Below are 22,030 nucleotides of genomic sequence, written 5' to 3'. Positions count from 1 at the left end.
CCCTCTCTGTCTCTGTCTCTGTCTCTCTCTCAAAAATAAAGACTAATCTTTACCAAAAAAACCAAAAGTACAGATTCCAATTCTGAATTCTATCCATGGGCATGTACTAACGAGAGCACCCAAATGGTAGTGTAACCTAATGTACTACCGCACAGACCTGGTCTGTGTAATTTTCCGGGATCTGGTGTGAAACGCACTCTTTTGTGTCTATGGTCCCCGTGCAATAAGGGCCCCTCCTCAAGGTAATCAGTTTATCAATCAAGTGCTCCAGAAATCCTAACTGCTTACCCCTCACAAGTTCTGATTGTGAAGAGTGCTCTCTAACCACATAGCAGGAAGCACAAGAATTCCAGGTATGGATGGGAAAAGAGCAGGGGCCCCTGGTAATAGTAAACAGCAGTTTTAGCCCAACAGCTCAGAAGCCAAACACACAACTGCCTGCTTTGGTTGGATTTTGTTAGGCTAGCACCAATTAGAACGGAAGTACAAAGCTTGAAATAATGATTCTTATCCTAAAAGGAGATCCTGCGTGAGCACAAAAGCAGGGAACGAACAGTTAAATGTTTGAGAGTGAGACGCATTATGTGGATGGCTGGAAATAAAACCTCAATCAAGAACGACTTGCAGTAGTCTTAAACCTGACGCTGAAAAATACCCCCGATGCATATTTATTAGGTTTGTCGTCCGAGAGGCTTGTATTCCATAGTGCTGCCAGCCATCATTAACAGGCACTAATGACCACAGCCTTTCAACGCCACCACCGCGCACTGCAATGCAGCTCAGAGCAGCTGGGGGAATCAGAACAGATGGCCTGCTTCCCTTCAAGGCAGAACTTTCTGCAGGTGACAAAATGACTGTTAGGTGACTGACAGAAAGAGAAACAAACAAAAGTTGAAATGGAATATCTGATGTCAGTAAAGTGGGTGTTTAGTATTGCAGGGAGCCTTTATTGTGGGCCCTTACGGTTGGGAGGGTTGTTTACACAGTGCAGCTGTGCTACAGAACTGCAGTGTTCCTTCCAAATCCAAAATCCTTCCCTGAGCCCTGGGACTCCTCTGTGCCAAGCGAGCGGGGCACTGGAGATGTCACGGAAATCCACTCCTTCCAGGTACCGGGTAAGTACCTAGCATACACCTGAAAAGGTGTGCCTGGCACTCCAAGGCAGGCAGAGGTGGGGGTCTCCGCCCTCCAGGGGCAAACTTTAAGGGAAAGCCAGGTAATTTCAACGAACACTAGTGGAATGCCATCACCAGTCTGGGCACACGGCAACAGCACAGTGGACTGAACCGCGTTTGTGTCTAGGGATGTTAGACACATGTCCTTATATTTGTTTTCACTTCTATTTTCCCTTTGGTAGTCTGTTTATGTACTCTGCATCCTTAGCTAATATAATACTCGGAACGCTTTGGCTGTAAGACAGGAACCCACCTAGGGTGGCTTAAACAGAAAACAGTAAATAAAAATTGAAAAATGTGGGTGCTCTCAGAGGACTCGGGATTATTTTCTCAGAAAAGCCCTTGCTGATTATTCAGCCTCCAAGGGCCTCCAAGGGCCTTATCCCTAGCTCTTCACCCTGCTAGTCCCCTACGCCAACCTGCTCACTCTCTTCCCCCTTCTCCCGCTTTCTTTTCCCCATAGCACCCTCTGAAATGGCATGTTTTAGCTATGTGTCTGCTGGCTCCTGCACAGGGCCCACCCCTCCCACTAAAAGGTAAGCTCCCCACTGCCCGGGTGTCCTCTATCTCCCCGGCTGCGGCTTCGGTCTGCGGCAGTGCTAGGGCAGTGCCGGTTCCCCATCAGAACTTTCGACACTGAACGAAGAGCCAAACACACAGAGCTCTGGGCAGGGGGTGCAACTGGGTCTCACAAGGGACAGGAACCAGAATCTAGAACCCAAACAGCTGCCAGCTGGCTTACATTGGAGTCCGCTCTTCCCTGCGCCTCCTTTTCCCTCTCCCAAGGCCGCATCCCCCCTTTGTGAAAGTGCCTTCTCCACTCTCCCCTTTCAGAGCTGAAAACCCTGCTACCGGCTCCCATGCCCTTAGGATAAGGCCCAAAATCTTTCTAAGGACCCAGTCATTGACTAAGTCCAATGACTTTATGCCTGCCCCCAGCCTCACCTGTGATTTCAGTCAACCACTCTTTGTGGTTACGCAGGGCTTTCCCCCTTCCTTATAGGAGCAAGCACACTTCACCTCTGGGTCTTCCAATCCTAGTTTGCAGTGCCTAGAGCATTCTTTCCCTCTTCCCTCCTCCTGGCCATGCTCTCCTCCTCCGGCACGGTGTTAGGTGACCCTCTGCTCTGCAGACTGCCTTCTATGTCTCTGACGGGACTACAGGCTCCAAAGTAGCAGGAACTGTACCAGTCTCATCCATCAGTGCATCCCCTAGTGCCAAGCACGGCATCCCACACGAGTAGATGCTCAGATACTCGTAGGCTAAATAAATGAACAACATATTGGCAATGGCTGTTCACTAAGGAGCTGTGACAAGAGTAAGACAGCAGTTCACGAGAGCAGGGAACGTGATCGCCCTGTCTCACTCCCCTGTGCCTGGAAGAGAAGACACCCAATAAATACTTGTTGAATGAATAAATTCCTGGCTTGCCCCATGTAGCTCCACCCCTTTTCTCTCCCATTTGAGAAAACGTATCAGAATGCAAGTGGGTAAAAAAAATGGCATGATTAAAGAGACATCTCAGAGTCATTTGAAACATCAACACTCTATTACTTGTCGTAAGTTACTGGACACATAACTCAAAACTGATCATCACAAATGAGGTGGTTTGAGACAGTGGTTGAGAATAGCTGATTAAGACAAAGCTACGAAACATGAAGCACTTTCTGCTCTTATTTTATTTTCCAGAAGCTGAAATGACAATACACTCAGTAAGAACTAATAACTGACTCATTCTTACCCTCACCGTTCTCTGTAAAATAGGTTCTGCTCGCCCCAGGAGAAACCTTTCTTTAAAGCAAACGACGTTAAAAATTCCTTTTCAGTTATTTTTCTCCGGTACCAATGAGGTCCACCAAGTTGCTGTTGTCTCCAGTCAAAAGCCACAGCCCCACAAGCTTACTTCCAGGAGGCTGTGTTGCTGATCCCTGCACAGCAATACAAACTCACTGCACCAGCGTGACAATACTGGTCTCCTTCAAAATCGGCAACTGCTATGTTTTTGGCTTTTTGGTGTTTTGTGCGTTTGTGTTTTACCTCTTGGACAAAATATGTTTGGTAAAGTTGCTGGGCTCTCGATCAGCCTGGTTTTATTTCTGTTTATATAAAGCATCCCCAAATATTGATCACATGATGAAATACAACCAAAAATGCGAAGTCCTAACAAAGGTGTCAATCTGGATGTGTTAAAAAGAGAAATAAATCTGAGAAAGCCAGACGAGAAACCACACAGACAGCCACATACTCCAAACAAGGCTAAAGTTAGTAAAGCAAAATATAGCAACCCAAAGCTAGTAACATCATGACCCTTAATAGCCTACAGAATTAGACACTCCATCCACACGAACAGATCTGAGCTCTTCAGATCACCCCACACGCTGAGTGGCAGTAAAGATTTTGTTTTATTTATGAAAAACAAAAAGACCTTTAACTTTATAAAGGATACTAGCGTTTGAAGTCTTTGGGCCCAAATTAGAGAGGGGGACGAGAAAAGGAAAAGTATTAGGGAATATTTTAAGGTTTCTTATTACTACCGAAGGGAGGGGTAGTCAAGGCAAAGTGCCAAAGTTAAAACACAAACAGCATATAGAAATCTGGAGCTGCTTGTTTAAAAAAACAAAGACCATAAACTGTTCAAGCAACAGTGTGCTTTGTCTTATCTGACAGAATGCTGCACCATCCAAAGGAAAAAAGGCAGGTCCCCCCACCCATCCCTGACCTTTTAGCCTTTTGAAGACCTTGATCAGTTTCCACTAAAATACTTCATTTTCAGTCATGTTTAGAAGTACACATTTGTAGAGGTTTTTACCCATTTAGGTGCCAAGGACTTCCCTTTGGCAGTCTGGTAAAACCTACTGAGCCCTTCTCAGAAAAATGGTTTAACTGCATAAAATAAAATAAAATACAAAGGACTACAAGTGAAAATAATTATACTTAGTTATCAAGACAGTTTTAAGTTATGAGACGATAATGTATGCAGTTCTGTATTAATGCACCAAATAACAAATCTAGCAGCAGTTCTATTTGTTGCCTGTACTCATGAAATGCTAAATTTCTGGGGCGCCTGGGTGGCTCAGTCGGTTGAGCGGCCGACTTCGGCTCAGGTCATGATCTCGCGGTCCATGAGTTCGAGCCCCGCGTCGGGCTCTGGGCTGACAGCTCAGAGCCTGGAGCCTGTTTCCGATTCTGTGTCTCCCTCTCTCTCTGACCCTCCCCCATTCATGCTCTGTCTCTCTCTGTCTCAAAAATAAATAAACGTTAAAAAAAAAAATTAAAAAAAAAAAAAAGGAAATGCTAAATTTCAATCTGACTATAGTGAAAATAGAGATGCATCCCGCCCCCATCCAAGTTCAAGGGCTTCCTGAAGGACCCTAAAACCCCTTGGTTGGGTTTGGGAGAGCCAATAAAAATATATCTGGTGAAGCATCAAATTAAAAATAAAGCCTGGGAAAACAGATTATCCATTCAACTGTGCAATATTTTTCCAAAAAACCATGATGGGTCCTGAGTCAGCAAGAGAGCTGCACGCTTCAAACTGAATCCAGAAAGGGATTCAGCTTCCCCCATGCAAGTTACAAAAAGTTTGAAGCTTTGAGAAACTGACAGCACTGCTGGAGTCTGCCTTGAAGTGGGAAAACAGTGACCCGGCAGTGCAGTGATCCAGCTCAATTGTGAACTTGAACAAATCTCCTTCCTTTCTGGAGCCTCAGTTTCTTTTTCCTTAGTAAAATAAAAGGGCTAAACACACACCATGACCTCCCAGGTCCCTTCCAGGTCTAAAATCCTATCTTCGGATTATCTCTTCCTTATGCTGGCTTTTGTAGCCTATTTAGATTAATTTCAAAACATTATTGCCTTGCTTAAGTTTGGAACAGAAAGTTGTACCAAATCTGAATGTCTTAACATATAATCAAACACCAATGAGCCAAATATACGCATACCATTACCACCTTTTTTAAAAACCCTGTTTTGCACATATCTACTTCAAAAAAAGTAATCACAGCGTTGGTCTTTTCTGCTATTTAAAGTCAGTTCCCATTAGAATTCTAGCACCATCACCTTAAGAATATTCAAAATTAACACACAGAATGTTAACTATACATTTTCCACATTAAACCAAGGAACAGTATTACAGGGTATACACCAAGAAGGGCCTTTAAAGATCACCTAATCCAATCATGTTTCATTATCACTTTAGACAGAGAAGGTAGAAGACTAATCCAAAGTCACAACGCTGGTTGGCAAGAAAGCAGAGATTCAATCCCGGTCTCCTGACTGTACCTTTATGCTCTCTCCACTACACTCTCAAATCCAGACACTTCCCCAACTTAGGCTTAAAAGGAATAGCAAGAAAGACCTGACGGTTAGACTAGTCATTTTCTCTACTTTGAATTACGTAATGGGCACAACAAGGGGTGGTGGCACGACACATTCATTGGCTGGAATCAAGAAATAATGTAATTCCATTAATCCACCAAAAAGGTGATGACCCAACTAACATCCTAACTACCTGGCAATTCTCTTAGTACTGTACAGTATGTGAAAAGACCCATATTTGCATATGGATTTAGACATATAGCTATATGCAAATAGCTATACATATAAACCTCTTCACACATACATATATAAGTATACACATATATAGACATACACATATATACATATATATAGTTCCTCAGTCTGCTTGCCAGGATTTCTCACTAACATTTTACCATGAAATTTAAAAGAGAAAAGAAAAAAGGAGAAATTTAGAGGAAAACAAAAAGGTAGTTACACAACAGCTTAAAAAAAAAAAAAAGCACTGTGTTTTATAGGCAAAAGCTTCTATCAATATCAATATTGGTCATTTTTAGACATCAACACCAATTTTATCAATAAGAAAACCTACTAGAAATTCTTTACCAATATTTACATCCCAGATGATCAGATATGCAAAGTTGATGTTTGATTGTTATTGTTGTTTTAAGAGGGGACTGTCTTGAATCCGATGGATAGGATATGAATTAGTAAGGGTCTCTTTTTTTTTTAATGTTTATTTTTGAGACAGAGAGGGACAGAGCGTGAGCAGTAGAGGGGCCGAGAGAGAGGGAGACACAGAATCAGAAGCTGGCTCCAGGTTCCAAGCTGCCAGCACAGAGCCTGATGTGGGGCTCGAACTCAAAAACTGCAAGATCATGACCTGAGCTGAAGTCAAACACTTAACCGACTGAGCCAAGTAAGGGTCTCATTAAAGTCTACCTACTACTCACTAGTTCCCCAGCATTCTTCAATGTACTTAATATACAGAAATCTACTCTGAAAGAAAGAAAGAAAGAAAGAAAGAAAGAAAGAAAGAAAGAAGAAACAAAAGAGGAAACAAAAGAGAAAAGAAAAGAAAAGAGAAAAGAAAAAAGAAAAGAAAAGAAAAGAAAAGAAAAGAAAAGAAAAGAAGCAAGCAGGCAGTCACGAAGGAAGGAAGGAAGTTAGGAAGAAAGAAAGCAAGCAAGAAGGAAAAAAAGAAAAGAACAATTCTTCTCAAGTATTCAAAAACCTGACCAGAATCTTCTCAGTAGTCTGAATGTCAACTCACATTTCACTTCCTCAGAGAGACCTGCCCTGACCCCCTAGCTAAAGAAAGCAATGCCTACCTGGGGCAGACATTCCCTAAGTTAACCTCCTTCTGTTGAAAATTTGGCAACACCTGACAATGCCATTTATTATCCATTTGTTTACTCGTTTGTTTCTGCTTACCCTGTCCCTCCACACTAAAATGAAAGCTCCTTGTTCACCGCTAGATCCTCAATGCCTAAGCAGTGCTGGCACATAATAGGTGCACATATAACTGCCGAGAGTCTGGTCCAAAATATTCGAGTGCCAACTGTGTCATACTTAGTGTCTCCTGGAAAACCATTAGTCAGGGACAAAGCACATGCAATGAGTAATGCATTTACATAGCCTACTTTAGAGTAAGCCTGTGATACCAAGACAATCCTGGGTCTAAATCCTTTCCACGGCTTTGGAATGCCCTGCACTTCCAGCTAGAAACACAAAACCTCTCCAGGCCCACTCACACGCTGCTTCTCTGAAACATCTCAACAATGATTTCCTCAAAAGGAAATAATGAAATAAAGTTCTGGCATAAGTTAATCTTTCCTGTCAGGTTCACACAGTATGTTAAACATGCTTTGAAGCCAGACACACAAACAAAATCAAACTCCACAAAATTAGGTTGGGCTGAAGTTACATAAGACCAGCTAACCTCCTGCTTTCTCCCTCATTCCGCCCTCCTTCTGGTGAACCCTGACATCTGTCTTTTCAGCACAATTCAGATGCAGGTGACAAAAACTGCTTATCTGCAAACTTCAAAATAGGTAATGAGATTTCCAATATTATTCCACTTAATACTGTAGCAACTGTAGCAACAAAGTGAGGAGGAATAGACAACTTCCAGCTGTACTGTGTCTGGAAGCTTCTCTTAAAAATTCTCTTCAAAATTATTTTTAAGCCCACACTTACTTCAAGGCATTCAGTTATCAAAACACGTTTTTCAGAGTTCCCTGAGTTTTTCCATACCCGTGGCTCCTCGTATGTGTGAGAAGCCTACCTATCAGCACAGATGACGGTCTGAACACAGGTCTTTCAAGAGAGAGGACAAAAGCGCGGTTCCCAGGAGTGGCACATCCAAAGGAGAAAATAATCCTTTCTCCTCCTAAATATTAAATCCAAGTTGCTTCCTCTCCCGAGTTTCCTGCACTTCCCTCCTCCCCATTCTGCTCCCCTTTCACTGCCCACTTTATCCTGCTTTAATCCTACGAAGCCTCTCTCTCGGCTTATTAAGGGTAAACAATAGAAATGTCACAAGGAAACTCAGGAAGTAGATGAAGTCTCTAATTGCTGCGTTTAACGATTGTGGATAATTACTATCTTCAAAATGTGGTTTTCACAAGCGGAGAGGGAGCCGAGGCGGGCGAGCTCCACGCCGCCAGGAGCACATCAGCGAGGCCGCGGCCCGGGACGGAGGGGATGCGGCCCCGCGCCCCGGGGCCCCGGCAGGCGCAGCCGCGTCCCTGCCCCCCAACCCCCAACCCCCGGACACTGGCGGCTGGGAAAGCAGAGGGCCGGCCTGCCCGCCCAGGTCACAGACAGTTCACAGCCCCCGGCTGCGGCTACCCGCGGCGGTCACCATAACAATATGCAAAGCGCTACCCGCGGACGCCCACCCCGCAGATCTCGCTGCCCGCGACAGCCAAGCCCGCAGCGCCGCGCTCCGAGTTCCGGGACCCGAGACCACAGTCCCCCGGGGCAGAGGGGTCCCGGGGACCGGGCTCCACCGGCCTTTCAGCTTCGCCAACTGGGGGGTCTCCTCCGACACCGCGAGGTGCCTGCGACGGTGGCGCCTTGGTCCGGTCCCTAGCGGCCCTCCCCGACCCAGGACGCGTGGGGAAGTCGAGCAGGGGTCCCCCGCGGTACGGACCGGGACTTGGTCCCTGAACGCTGCGCCTCGCGGGGCGCGGTGTCGCCACAGTCCCTCCCTTCCCGGGGCCGGCCCCGCTCCGCCACTTCCTCGGCTGCCGCCGTCCTCCGCCGGGAAGGCGCGTCTCGGTGGTCTCTGCAGCGCCCCGCGCGCGCTGATGGGGAGCACCGCTCCCCGGGCGCCTGCCGCCCGGGCCCCTGAGCCGCCCCCGGCGCCCCAGCCGCCCCCAGAGAGCCCCCGAGCCGTCCTCCTGGCCCCGCTCGGAGATGCGGGCGCCCGGCAGTCACCCAGCCCCGAGCGCTCGCCGCCCGCCGCCTCGGAGATCTCGGGACTCACCCTAGTACTACCAGCTCCCCATATTTCACAGGCTCCTTATTGGGGGCGCAGTGCTCCTCCTGGCCGGGGGAAAACATGGAGCCCCGATCGGCCGCCGCCGCCGCCTCCTCCGCCGCGATCCCCGCGGAGTCCGCGCCGCCGCTACAATCCCATCCTGAGAACGGGGTGAGCGCGCCGGGGAAGGGCACGGCGGCGAAGGGGGCGCGGGGCGGCCAGTCCCGCGGCTGCTCCGTCGTGGCTGTGCGGCTGCCCCGCCGGGCTCCCCGGAGCTCCGCTCGCCGCCGCCGCTCCGAGCAGGACTCGGCAACAAATGGGACCGGGCAGCAGGGGGACCTGCCCGCGCCAAGCGCCGCCGCCGCCGCCGCCGCCGCAGCCGCCGCCGGAGCCCCGCCAGGGAAGGAGGGAGGGAGAAAGCCAGCGCGGGAGGGGCGGGGGCAGCGGGCGGGGGAGGGGCGGGGGCAGGACCGCTGAGCCGCCCCGCGGGCGCGCGGGCAGGTGGGAACCGCCCGGCCCTCCGCCCGAAGCCGCGCTGCCCCCCTCCCTCCCAGCGCCCCCTCCCTCCGGCGCGTGGGGCGGCCAGCACCCTCTCCCGCCCCCCTCGGGCCCCGCGGTGGATCGGCCCCCGTGTTATGTAAACATAGAGTAAAAGGGAAAGGAAGTTCTTAAAGGAGCAGCTCTATTTTTTTTCTCTCGCTTCCTTCCCCAAACTTACAGCACGGGGTTCTCAGCCCTTGCAAACCGGTTCTCTAGCTGCTGAAAACTGCACAGGATTCCGGAAACGCAGTCCTCGAGGTTCCCAAGCCTATCCTAGCAGTCCCGGGTTTCCTTAGATGTAAAAAAAGAACTTCCTCTCGGAGTTAGCATTTGCTTTCTAGGTGCCATTGTGTAGCGCCGTACATCTGTAACACACGCACCTGGGCGCCTCCTCCTCTTCCAAAATCAAGTCTTTCAAAGCTTGGAGGTATCTAGAAATCTGGAGGGTTTTGCTAATTGGTGCTGGATTAGAGGGAGTTTTGAGTTTTGAAGGCACTTGGAGCACCCTGCCAGTGTATAGGGTATAGCTACCTGGTTTGTGGTCAGCAAAGTTCCACAGGATTAAAAAAAAAAGGGGGGGGGGGTTGGTTTTTGGGTTTTTTGCTTTTTTTTTTTTTTTAATCCATACTCCATCCACTTTTCTCATACTTTCTTTCACTACCCTAAGAAATTTAAGAGGAACTTACCTGGGTGAACTTTTTAGTGAATATAAATGTTCCTTTATTACCATAATGTAGACAATGCACTATGCTATGGCTTTAATATGGTTTGGGGTATAATAGATGTACTCACTGCTGTTTTTCATCATGCAGGACTTTATTGTTTTACCATTTATTAAGCACTGGTAACATGCTGGAAACTGCATATTATTGCCAGTCACTGCCTCCCAAGTCTGCTAAATATTTAAAAAAATAAATACTGCAAAAGCTACCTTGTGTATAAACAATGACTGATTAGCCGTGACCCTAAGAAAGGGCTAGAAAAATAATAATCACATCTATCACCTTCCACTCTGCCATTTGGCACCCTTTGCCTAACATTCTCTGACACGTTATTACTACAGTTACATGATGCTTCAGAAAATTTTACTTCAGTTATTAACTGATTTTTTAAATTGAGGCTTTAGAAATAAATTACTTCAATAACTATAGCTACACCGTTGGTAAGCCAAACACACACACACAAAACTGAAACCATTAACTTGTTTCAGCTAAGTACAGAAATTCTATACTTCAGCTGAATACAGCTATTCTGCACATTTTATAAATTCTCTGTATTTTTAAATATATATTCTGTTTTACTTCAAACCAACAATCCTTCACTAACGGGTTAAATGTCTTCTCACTAGTGTTTTGATGTGAATTTCTGTCTGAATTTGTTTGATTAATGTTACCTTCATCTGTGGACTCTATGCTTCTACTTACCATGTAGAAGTGTTACTAGCAAAGACCTATCGGAATCATGCCATAGTTATGCAGTCCCCTGTTATTATAGTACTTGGCCCTGTCATTCTAACTTCTCCAGGCTTGTTCTGTTGCTGCTACTGCTCTCTAGGCTGCAATTACCTCCTCCCTCCTTCTCTCTTGGCATGCTGTGCTTTTGTGCATTGCATTACACTATTCTGGCTCCATTTCCTCCTTGCTGTGCTCTGCATCTGCTCTTAGGAAGATAGAAACAAATATTTATTAACCTCCTACTAAGTTCCAAACACTAGCCTGAGAGTGTCCCATAGGATGCCCCAGTCTTCGAAGGTTCTTCATTCTAGCTGTCTGCCCATGGTGCCCCTGATTTTCAGAAGGGCAGTGCTCTCTGTTCACCCAGCATGTCTTTGAGCATGTTTATGGTTCTGACGCAGGTCTGTCTTTATCAGAATTATTTAGGAACTGTTGCTTTGAATAAGTTTTTGTATCAGGGGAGACGTTTATCCTAGGCAGCTCAGGGCTTGAAGACCAGGTTTATAAATCACTCCCAGACCTGAAAGCCTCAGGAATGTATACAGCCACCAGAAGTGGAAATCCAAATGAGCACATGGGCTGAGTGAGGACTGCGGCAAATTGCCGAGCCTGTGCCATCTAAAATGAGCATCGCTCTTCTGCAGATAATGGTTACCATGTGACAATAACAGGTCACTGTTGCTAAATTTAACTTTTCTTAAAGCCCGTATCCGGAATTTTATGCCAAATTTCCCAATTTCCAACTGTCACGCAACTCATTCAAGTTGATTTTTTTTTAAACACTTTTTTTTTTTTTTACTACATTGGGCTCAAGGTCTGCAAATTTGCATTCTCTGATTTGAAGGAAACTTACAAAGGTAAAGGTAAAGGAACACACACACACACTCTCTCTTTTTTTAATCTTTATTTTTGAGACAAAGAGACTGTGTGAGTGGGGGAGGAACACAGAGAGAGGGAGACACAGAATCTGAAGCAGGCTCCAAGCTGTCAGCATGGAGCTCCATGGGAGGTTCAACGTGGGGCTGGACGCAGGGCTGGATGCAGGGCTGGATGCGGGGCTCATCGTGGGGCTCGTCATGGGGCTCGTCATGGGGCTGGAACTCACAAACCACAAGATCATGACCTGAGCCGAAGCCGGATGCTTAACCAACTGAGCCACCCTGGCGTCCCAGTAAAGGAACACTTTTACGTGGTATCAAATGGCAGCGATGGGAGGGGAGCAGAGCAGTGGGGCATAAACTTAACTTTTTCAGAGTTGGTGACTTATGTCCCTTTGCAAGGCGGCTTGCACCTTTCTCTACCCATCCTTTTTAGAGTTTTCTGCTCACAAGTTAAGCGCACTGGAACATTACCCCTACCATCCCTAGCTAGTATTAGGAATCCGGTTGTAGCATAAATTTATCTCTTCTTGAATGTAACTGTTTTAGTTTGTAGCTTCAGGCTGATGGGACAATCTGGCTGTGCCATCTGCCAACCCACCGAAAGCCACGGTGGGTTTGACCGACCTAGCTGCCAGGGCAGACCCGCCCACCCCCTCCCTGCTCGCCATTCCATTTACATCTCTCCTAAACTACTCTCCTAAAGAGGATGGCCCACTCACTGCATCCCACAGGGAGTTGATGCTATTTCTTGGGCTACTAAAGGCCATATGTTTACTACACAAATAAATAATGTAAGGCGTTCCCTTGATTTCTCTCCCTGTGATGTCTACCTCTTTTAAGTTAGAATGAAAACATTTAGTGAAGAAGTTTGCTTGTCTTAACCATACTCTGAATGAAGCTAATCAAAAACCTTCCAGTACTTCCAGAAGAAAGAGTCTAATTTTTGATCACTCTATATTCTACCTTACATGTTTATGTTTGCAGACTTAAAAGAGTAAAAGGATACATTAAAATCTTATTTTATTTTAGTCATCCATAGTCTCATTACCCAGAAAACAGCCTTATGACATTTTTTTGTGGATTTCCTTCATCTTTTTTAGTTTTAATTTTTTGACAGAGCAGTGATAATATGATTTGTAATCACCCTTTATACAGCTTGTTACCTCCCCCCGTTTTCACCTAATGTTATATTGTGAGTTTTCTCTTGTCAATAAACTTCATAAACACTTTTGTTGTTTTATCATATATGTCAGCTTCTACTAACCATTCCTTTCTCGTGGAACATTGGGAAGATTTCTAAATTTTGGTCTTATAAATAAACATATTTGCATTTGTTATTGCTGCATGAGAACAGACTCCTACAAGTAAAATTATTACATCAAAGGGTACAAACACTTTTAAGACCCTTTGATGCATATTTCCAAAGTGTTTTCCAAAACGGTTATGCCTGCCAATTTACACTGTAACTAGCAGTAAATGAGAGAGCTGCCTCAGGGAACTCGCACCAGCTTTTAAAACCCTTGCTAATGTGACAGGTGATCATTTTTTATTTGCATTTCTTTGATTGCTATTGTGAGGTGTACCCACTTTTTATTATCATGGTAGAAAACGCATAACATGAGATCTACCCTCAACAGATTTTTTTAGAGTACTGTACGGTATCGTTAACTCTAAACACAGTGCTGTCCAGCAGCTCTCCCTAACTTGGTCATCTTGCATGACCGAAACTTTATACTCCTTGAACAGCAACTCCTCATTTCTCTCTCCTCGCAGCCCCTGGCAACCACCATTGCACTTTCTACTTCCGTGAGTTTGACAATTTTAGATACCTCGTATAAGTGGAATCGTGCATTATTTCTCCTTCTGTGCTGGCTTAGTTTTTAGCAAGCTGTCCTCAAGGTTTACCTATGACATGGCATAAAACAGGATTTCCTTCTTGTTATGGCTCAATAATATTCATTTTATGTATACACTACAATTTTTTTTATAGGTTCATCTGCCAGTGGGCCTACAGGACAGCTACAGGTTGTCCTCACCACTTGGCTATTGTGAATAATGCTGCAATGAACACAAAAGTGGGGATCTCTTTGGGTGCCTGACTTCAGTTATTTTGAGTAAACACCCAGAAGTTGAACTGCTAGATCATATAGTTAGTTCTATTTTTAATTTTTTTTGAGGAAACTCCCTTTAGTTTTCCATAATTGCAGCACCATTTTATATTCCCACAAGCGCGCACAAAGGTTCCAATTTCTCTACATCCCCATCAACATTTGCTATTTTTGGGGTTGTTTTGTTTTGTTGATCGTGAACATCCTAAAAAGTGTGAGATATCTCATTGTGGTTTTGATTTGCATTTCCCTAATAATTGGTGATGTTGAACATCTTTTCATATGTTTATCTTCTTTGGAGAAACATCTATTCAGTTCTTTTGCCCACTTTTAAGTTGGGTTATTTCTTTTTTTGCTATTGAATTATATGAGTTTCTTATGTTTTTTGGATATTAACTCTTTATCAGACATATGGTTTGCAAATATTTTCTCCCACTCTATAGGTTGCATTTCCACACTGTTGGTTATTTCCTTTGCTGTGGAAAAGCTTTTTAGTTTGATGTCGTCCCATTTGCCTATTTTTGCTTTTGTTGCTGGTGCTTTTTGGTGTCAAATCCAAGAAATCATTGCCAAGACCAGTATCATAAAACATTTCCCCTTTGTTTTCTTTTAGGCGTTTTACAGTTTCAGATCTTACGTTCAAGTCTTTGATCCATTTGAGCTGATTTTTTTGTATGGTATAAGATGAGGGTCCAATTTCATTCTTTTACATGTGGATATCCAGTTTTCCCAGCGCATTTATTGAGGGGATCCTCCTTTTCCATTGTGTCTTCTTGGCACCCTTGTTAAAGATTTGTTGACCGTATTTGTGTATGATTGTTCCTGGACTCTGTCCCATTGGTCTGTAAGTCTATCTTTATGCCAGTACCATACCGTTTTGATTACTGTAGCTTTGTAATATGTTTTGAAATCAGGAGGTGTGAGACCTCCTATTTGTTCTTTTTAAGATTGTTTGGGCTCTTTGGGGTTCTTTGTGGTTCCATACGAATTTTAAAATTGTTTTTTCTATTCTATTAAAAAGTTGGGGTTTTGACAGATTGCATTAAATATGTAGGTTGTTTTAGGTAGTAGGAACATTTTAACAATACGAAGTCTTCCAATCCACGAACAGGAGATGTCTTCCCATTTATTTGTGTCTTCTCTCATTTCTTTCATAGATGTTTCGTACTTTTTAGTGTAAAACTCTAGGCTCCTTGGCTTCTTCCTAAGTATTTTATTCTTTCTTATGCTACTGTAAATGGCATTGTTTTCTCAGTGTCCTTATCAGATAGTTCATTGTGGGGGCATCAAAACACATCTAATTTTGGCATATTGATTTTGTGTCCTGCAACTTTACTGAGTTCTTTTATTACCTCTAACGGCTTTTTTTGGTAGAATTTTTAGGCATGCCTACATATAAGATCATGTCATCTGTGAGCAGAGATAATTTTACTTCTTTTCCAATCTGGATGCCTTTGATTTCTTTGTCTTGCCTAACTGCTCTGGTTATCTTGCCTAACTGAATCGAGGTGGCAAGAATGGACATCCTTGCCTTATGTTCCTGATCTTAGAGGAAACACTTTCAGTTTCTCACCATTGAGTTTGATGTTAGCTGTAGTCTTTTCATATGTGGTCTTTCTTATGTTGAGATAACTTCCTTTTATTCCTGGTTTGAGGTTTTTCTTGTTTTGTTTTGTTTCAATCAAGAAACGGTGTTAGATTTTGTCAAATGCTTTTTCTGCCACATATGAAGAGCATCATGAGATTTTGATCCTTTATTCTGCTAATGTGTCAAACCATCCTCATACAGCAGGGATAAATCTCACTTGGTCATGGTGTATGATCCTTTTAATATGCTGTTAAACTTAGTTTGCTAGTATTTTGTTGAGAATTTCTTCATCTATATCCATCAGGGATACTGGCCTGATGTTTTTCTTTTTCTAGCTTTGGTATCAGGATAATACTGGCTTCATAAAATGAGTTTGGAAGTGTTTCCTCTTCTTCAACTTTTTGGAAGAGTTTGAGAAAAATCGATGTTAATTCCTTAAATGTTTAGTGGAATTGCTCTTTCCCATCTTGCAAGATGACAGGTGAAATGCTGAGAAGCTCAAAACTGAAGAGAAGAAACCTGGGGCACCTGGGTGGCTCAGTCAGTTAAGTGTCCAACTTCTGCTCAGGTCATGATCTTGCGGTTCATGTGTTCAAGCCCCGCATGGGGCTCTGTGCTGACAGCTCAGAGCCTGGAGCCTGCTTTGGATTCTGTGTCTCCCTCTCTCTTTGCCCCTCCCCCACTCACAAAAATAAACATTAAAGAAAACAAAAAGTAACCTCAAGACTAAAACACCTAAAAAGGGGAAGCCCCACTGCAGCTGAAATCCTGTCCTAGTCAGAGGAATTGGCAGATATTCCTGATCAGCTATGTATTCCAGAAAGGCCATGTGCAAGAGGAAGTATTCAGCAGCTAAATACAGGGTTGAAAAGAAAAAGAAGGGGAGGGTTCTTGCTACTGTCACAAAACCAGTTGGTGGTGACAGAATGCGTAGGTATAATCCTACTGAAGATGTGCCTCAAAAGCTATTGAGTCACAGCTAAAAACCTTTCAGTCAGCATGTGAGGAAGCTGCAAGCTAGTATCACCCCTGGGACCATTTTGATCATCCTCATTGGGTGCCACAGGGGCAAGAGGGTGGTTTTCCTGAAGCAGCTGAGCAGTGGCTTGCTATCTGTGACTGGACTGCTAGCCTTCAACTGAGTTCCTCTGTGTAGAACACACTAGAAATTTGTCACTGGCACCTCCACCATTGATATCAGCAATGTGAAAAATCCCCAAATATCTCACTGATGCTTGCTTCAAGAAGAAGCTGTGTAAACTCAGACACCAGGAAGGTGAGGTCTTCCACACGGAGAAAGAGAAACATGAGATTATAGAGCACTGCAAGGTTGATCAGAAAGCTGTGGACCCACAAAGCTGTTCCTCAACTTCAGGGCTACATCCACTTTGTGTTTTCTCTCACAAATGGAGTGTACCCTCACAAATTGGTGTTCTAGATTTCTTACAAAGAACCTAATTAAATAACTGATAAATGATAGATGATACATAGATAGATAGATAGATAGATGATAGATAGATAGATAGATAGATGATAGATAGATAGATAGATAGATAGATAGATGATAGATAGATAGATAGTGGAAGTCACCAGTGAAGCCATCATCCTGGAATTTTCTTTGTTGGAGGTTTTTGATTGCTAATTCAATCTCTTTACTAGTTATAGGTCTGTTCAGGTTTTCTATTACTTCACAATTCAATCTTGGTAAGTTACATGTTTCTAGAAATTCATCTATTTCTTTTAGGTTATCCTGTTGGTTGGTGTAGAGTTATTCTTCGTACTTTTGTAATCCTTTTTATTTCTGAAGAAGTGGTAATATTTATTTTATTTCTGATTTTATTTCCTGGAGTCTTTCTCTTTTATGCTTAGCTAGTCTAGCTAAAGACTTGTCGATTTCTTTGATGTTTTCAAAAAAAAAAACAACTCTTAATTTTGTTGATTTTTTCTATTCTTTATTTTGTTTATTTCTGCTCTAATCTCCATTGCCTTCCTCCTGCTAACTTGTGGCTTAGTTTGTTCTTCTTTTTCTAGTTCCTCGGGGTGTAGAATTAGGTTGTTTATTTAAGATTCTGTGTCTTTTGTAGTATAGGCATTTATCATTATAAAGTTCCCTCTTAGTACTGTTTGCTGCATCCCATAAGTTTGGTATGTGGTACTTTTATTTTCATTTGTCTCAAGATATATTGTAACTTCCTTTTAATTTCTTCTTTGCCCCATTGATTATTCAAGAATATGTTGTTTAATTTCCAAATATTTGTGAATTCTCTAATTTTCTTTGCTATTTCTAGTTTAATTCCTTTGTGGTCAGAAAAAAAATATGAATATGATTTCACTCTCCTTAAATTTGTTAACATTTGTTTTGATATCTAATGTGTGACCTATCCTGGACAATGTTCTATTTGTACTTGAGAAAAACGTGTGTTCTGCTGTTGAGTGAAGGTAGTCACTTTCTAAACAGACACATGGTTGGGTCATGTTGAACTTGTGGTCAATAAAATTTTAACTTTTTGTCAGGTGAATTGCTTTTAAGCGGGACACATTTCACCAGGAACCGTATAACTGAATTACTGAATCTAAGTGAAATATTCAATATTTATTTCTGTTATATTTCTAATTTATTAGGTTTAGGCTATCGTATAGGTCCTTCCCCCCCCCCCTTTTACAGAGGCTTTAATTATTGTAATAAGTAATACGTACAGGTAGTAAACAATTCAAATAATACAACAGAGTGAAAAATGTTTTACTCCCATTTTCATCCTGCCATTCTTCTCCCTAGTGGACACCACTGTTATCAATTTCTTGTGTATCTTTCCAGTGCTATTCCTTGTATATATTTGTATAAATAATATTTAAGAAAACACACAGAAATGGAAGCACACTAAACATACTATTCTATACCTACCTCCTTCCACTTACCAAGGAGACCAGGAAAGACCTCTTTAAGGAGGGCTTTGAGCAGATAGCTGAATTATGACAAGACAGAGTCACCTGTGCAAAATCTGTGGAAGATCCAAGGGAACAATGATATTCCATCTAGAAGATATAGCAAGTTCAAATGCCCTAAGATAGAAATGAGCTTGGCCTATACCAGCAGCAGAATGAACTCCATGTTGTCTAAACTTACTGAATGAGCAGGAAAGTACTATAAAATTAAGTTGGAGATGTAGGTAGAAGCCAGATCATACAGGTCATCAGGATAATGATGTGAACATTTGCTTTGCTTCTCTGTGATACTATAAGTCACTAGAGAGTTAGGTATGGGTGTTGAAACAATAAAAACAAAATCACCTAACAATGTTACCTATGTACCTATGTAGAGACCATAACATGTAAAATCAAGACAGACATTTTAGAAGCTCCACGATAGATGATTAAAGAATTAATTTTTCCATTCTTAGCTCAAGGCCAGAGTTACTGTGGACAATGAAGCATACTTGGAACAGTGAGATAGCCCTGGAAGACAGCCTCCTTACTGTCAATCGCCACTGAGCCGGGGACACATGGAAAGAGGTTAAACTGAGGCAGAAGAAAGGCATCCTAAAAGAGTAAAGAAAGGGCAAGTTTAAGAGCCAGAGACCTCAGTTCCATATCACTTAATCCCTTTGTTCCTGTCTTACTTATCCCATCTGTGAAATAAGAATAATTTCCTGCCTATATATCTCACAAAGTTTTTGAGAAAATCAAATGAAATAATGCATGTGACAGTAACTTGGGTGCTGCAAATAAAACGTGTATAGTCTTGTCATTTCTTGAATAAAACTGCAGGAAAAATTTTGTAGGGCGGAGGATGTGGAAATATTAAATAAAAATGAACCAGTAAATGTGTTAAAAACTTCCTGTACTTGTTCTGTGCAGTCCTGTAATAATAAGTCAATTTGATAAATATTTATTTAGGACCTATTATTTTATGGCACGATGACAGATAAAGCAAATGATAGAAGTGCATGAAAGACAGCAGGAAACCAGGAGTCCCAGGAGCTCACATTTTGGAGGTAAACTCTTAATCCCAAAACAAGGGACAGAGGGAGGGTATGGGACTCTGGATGGCACGGTCTGTGCAGCCTCTGGCTTTCCTGCTAGTTGTGAGATGTTCCAGTTGTAGCAACTAGAACCTTAGAACCTAAATAAGAAACGAATCCAAATGAGAATGCTCTCTACACTGTAAGGTGCTCCGCAGCTATATGATTATGAGGGAGTACTAAAAGATCAGTTGATATCAGAAAGCTAAATCTAAAATGCTGATCTACTGTTTTATCCACTTCCAACTTGCTTATGAGTGTCCCTCTGACCTTGAATCACACTGGATGCATTTGTTTTATTCTTCCTTTTTCATGATCTTTTAGATTCAGCCATTACAATTGCTTACGTCAAGTGGTTGGATGTGTTTAGCTGCAGAATCAACACATGAGACACAGTGACCTAATCTCCACTACCACGTGCCAGTTCACATGAAAAATCCAAGGGCACGCTGATACAGACAGCCCAGCACAGATGGGACTGATCCCCACAGTCAACAGTGAAAGTCGGCACGAGCACCAGATAACAGGTAAATGTTGTAACTATTCCCCTAAGCTAAATAATAAGGCAAAATGACATTTTTCATTCTTTTTGAAGGACCTTGAACCAAGGTTGCAGCTTATTCACGGTAAAGGGGAAATTAAACACGTTAAGACCCACAAAATCAAAAGTGTCAATGCACAAAAATCCACATGCCTGGTAAATTTAAGTTCCTATTAACCTTTCTCTTTGCTTGGTCACCAATCAGTTTCATGAGGGGTCTTTCTCCTCTTGCACTCAATCCTTAGGTTGTGATTAACTAAAGTCAATATGCAAAGATCTGCAGTTCACCAAAAACAAGCCATAAATACATAAAAGGGAAGCAAAGAATCTTAGCCGAACTAACCACATTTATTTCTTCTATGAAATAATGAACATTTTATTACACGTTAAGCGTTTTATTAACTGTGTCTTCGTCTATGTTCAGACCAACAGATGCTGAAAGCTAGTTAAAAAAAAAAAACAAACCTTAAAAAATCAAATCCCTTGCCCTCCCCTCCTTCTCTAGGCATTTTAAAATTCATAATCTTTCTGGCATTTATCACAGACTCACCATATGTTTGCTACTATACATCATATTCAATACAGAACTTTCTTGCACTCTATAATCTTTTTATAATAAAATCATATGGATATTAAGTTGAAATGTCGATAGCTCTAAGCATAGTTTTTCATTCATAATTAGAGACTTTATTCAGCAACTTTTGAGGATAATGATACACCAGCTATCTATTACTGCAAAACAAAACCCCCCAAAAGTTAGCGGTTTAAACCAAAAACCAAAAACCGCCCTTGGTCCCACCCTAGGTTAAAGGGTGAGGGCCATGAAGTTCTAACATGGCTGCTATGGGAGCAAGCGAGAAGGCAGGATGTGGGCTGAGAAAACACCTCCAATTGTCTCCTACAACTATAATTCCAATGGAAAGAGAGCAGAAACATTTGAGTGTAAACAAAATGTTAAAGTATGAAGGTATTATATTTAGTACTACGTGTGGGATAAAAATGAGTAAGAACATAGCCAAAGAAGACACATTAAGCAAAGTAGGTGAGGCATAGTGAAAGGGGCCAACTACATAAAAGGAGAGAAGGAAGTTCATTCCAGGCGAGATATCTGAAAGATCTGAAACACAGGATGAATAATTCAAACTTAAAAAAAAAAATCTTGTTGAAGGTTTTGAAACAGGAGGTGATGAGGTCAAAATGGCAGGAGAGATATTGACATTCAATCACTTAAAATAAGTTAATAGACAGTGAGTGTCTACGGTGTGCCAGACCTTGTGCTGAACCCTGGGATTGTTTGAGTGGTGTGGTTCTAGAGCATCTGAAGGGTATACCCTGCCTGGAGGACAGCCAAAGGATTCTACTCTTGCGTGTCACTGCAGAGAGAATGACGGTAAAGTCAGGACAGCTCAATGACAAAAAAAAAAAAAAAGCAAATCAGAAAGGAACATCACCTTTAGTATAAAATTTCACTTTTCATTCTTTAGTTTTCTCTGCCTATAACTAAAGTTAAATATGGATAATGTTATACTTCTTTCACAGAGTCAGCAAAGCAAAGTTTGATTTTATTTAGAGTATTAACAAAAAGCCCAGCGTCAAACAGGAACTTTGTGGCTGATCATCACATGGCCTTTTAATAAGTCTCTACCTCTCTAAGCCTTAGTTTTGAAGTGCAGTAGCTAATGATAATAACAACACAGACTGTTTATTATTGCCAGGCACAGTTGTACGGGCTTTATACAAATTAACATATTTAATCCTTACAATAACCAGATGAAATAGATCATTATCCTCATGATATAGACGAAGAAATTGAGGGATAGAGAATTTAAGTGTCTTGACCAGGGTTATACAGGTAGTAAGCAGCAGAACTGTGCTTTAGACTCAAAATATCTGGTTCCAGAATCCATGTGATATGCTATGATGCCTTGTAATTACTTTTT

The 22,030-nt window shown here is 42.6% G+C and overlaps 1 protein-coding gene and 1 pseudogene across 1 annotated transcript in view; one reads left to right on the top strand and one right to left on the bottom strand.

The window, feature by feature from the left end:
• Window positions 1-9,341, bottom strand: part of PELI2 (pellino E3 ubiquitin protein ligase family member 2) — a 199,497-nt gene extending 190,156 nt beyond the window's left edge. Inside the window, exon 1 of the mRNA XM_043556233.1 lies at window positions 8,966-9,341. Coding sequence (XP_043412168.1) covers window positions 8,966-9,042 — 77 coding nt within the window. The 5' untranslated portion in view covers window positions 9,043-9,341. The remainder of the gene's footprint in view (window positions 1-8,965) is intronic.
• A 6,911-nt stretch (window positions 9,342-16,252) lies between these two features.
• On the top strand, window positions 16,253-16,996 carry LOC122467957 (annotated as a pseudogene).
• Window positions 16,997-22,030: the final 5,034 nt, after the last annotated feature.

This window comes from Prionailurus bengalensis, chromosome B3 (assembly GCF_016509475.1).
Source record: "Prionailurus bengalensis isolate Pbe53 chromosome B3, Fcat_Pben_1.1_paternal_pri, whole genome shotgun sequence".
In the NCBI taxonomy this organism is placed as follows: domain Eukaryota; kingdom Metazoa; phylum Chordata; class Mammalia; order Carnivora; family Felidae; genus Prionailurus; species Prionailurus bengalensis.
The sequence above is the reverse complement of the archived record's forward strand: the minus strand, read 5'-3'. Positions and strand labels throughout refer to the sequence as shown.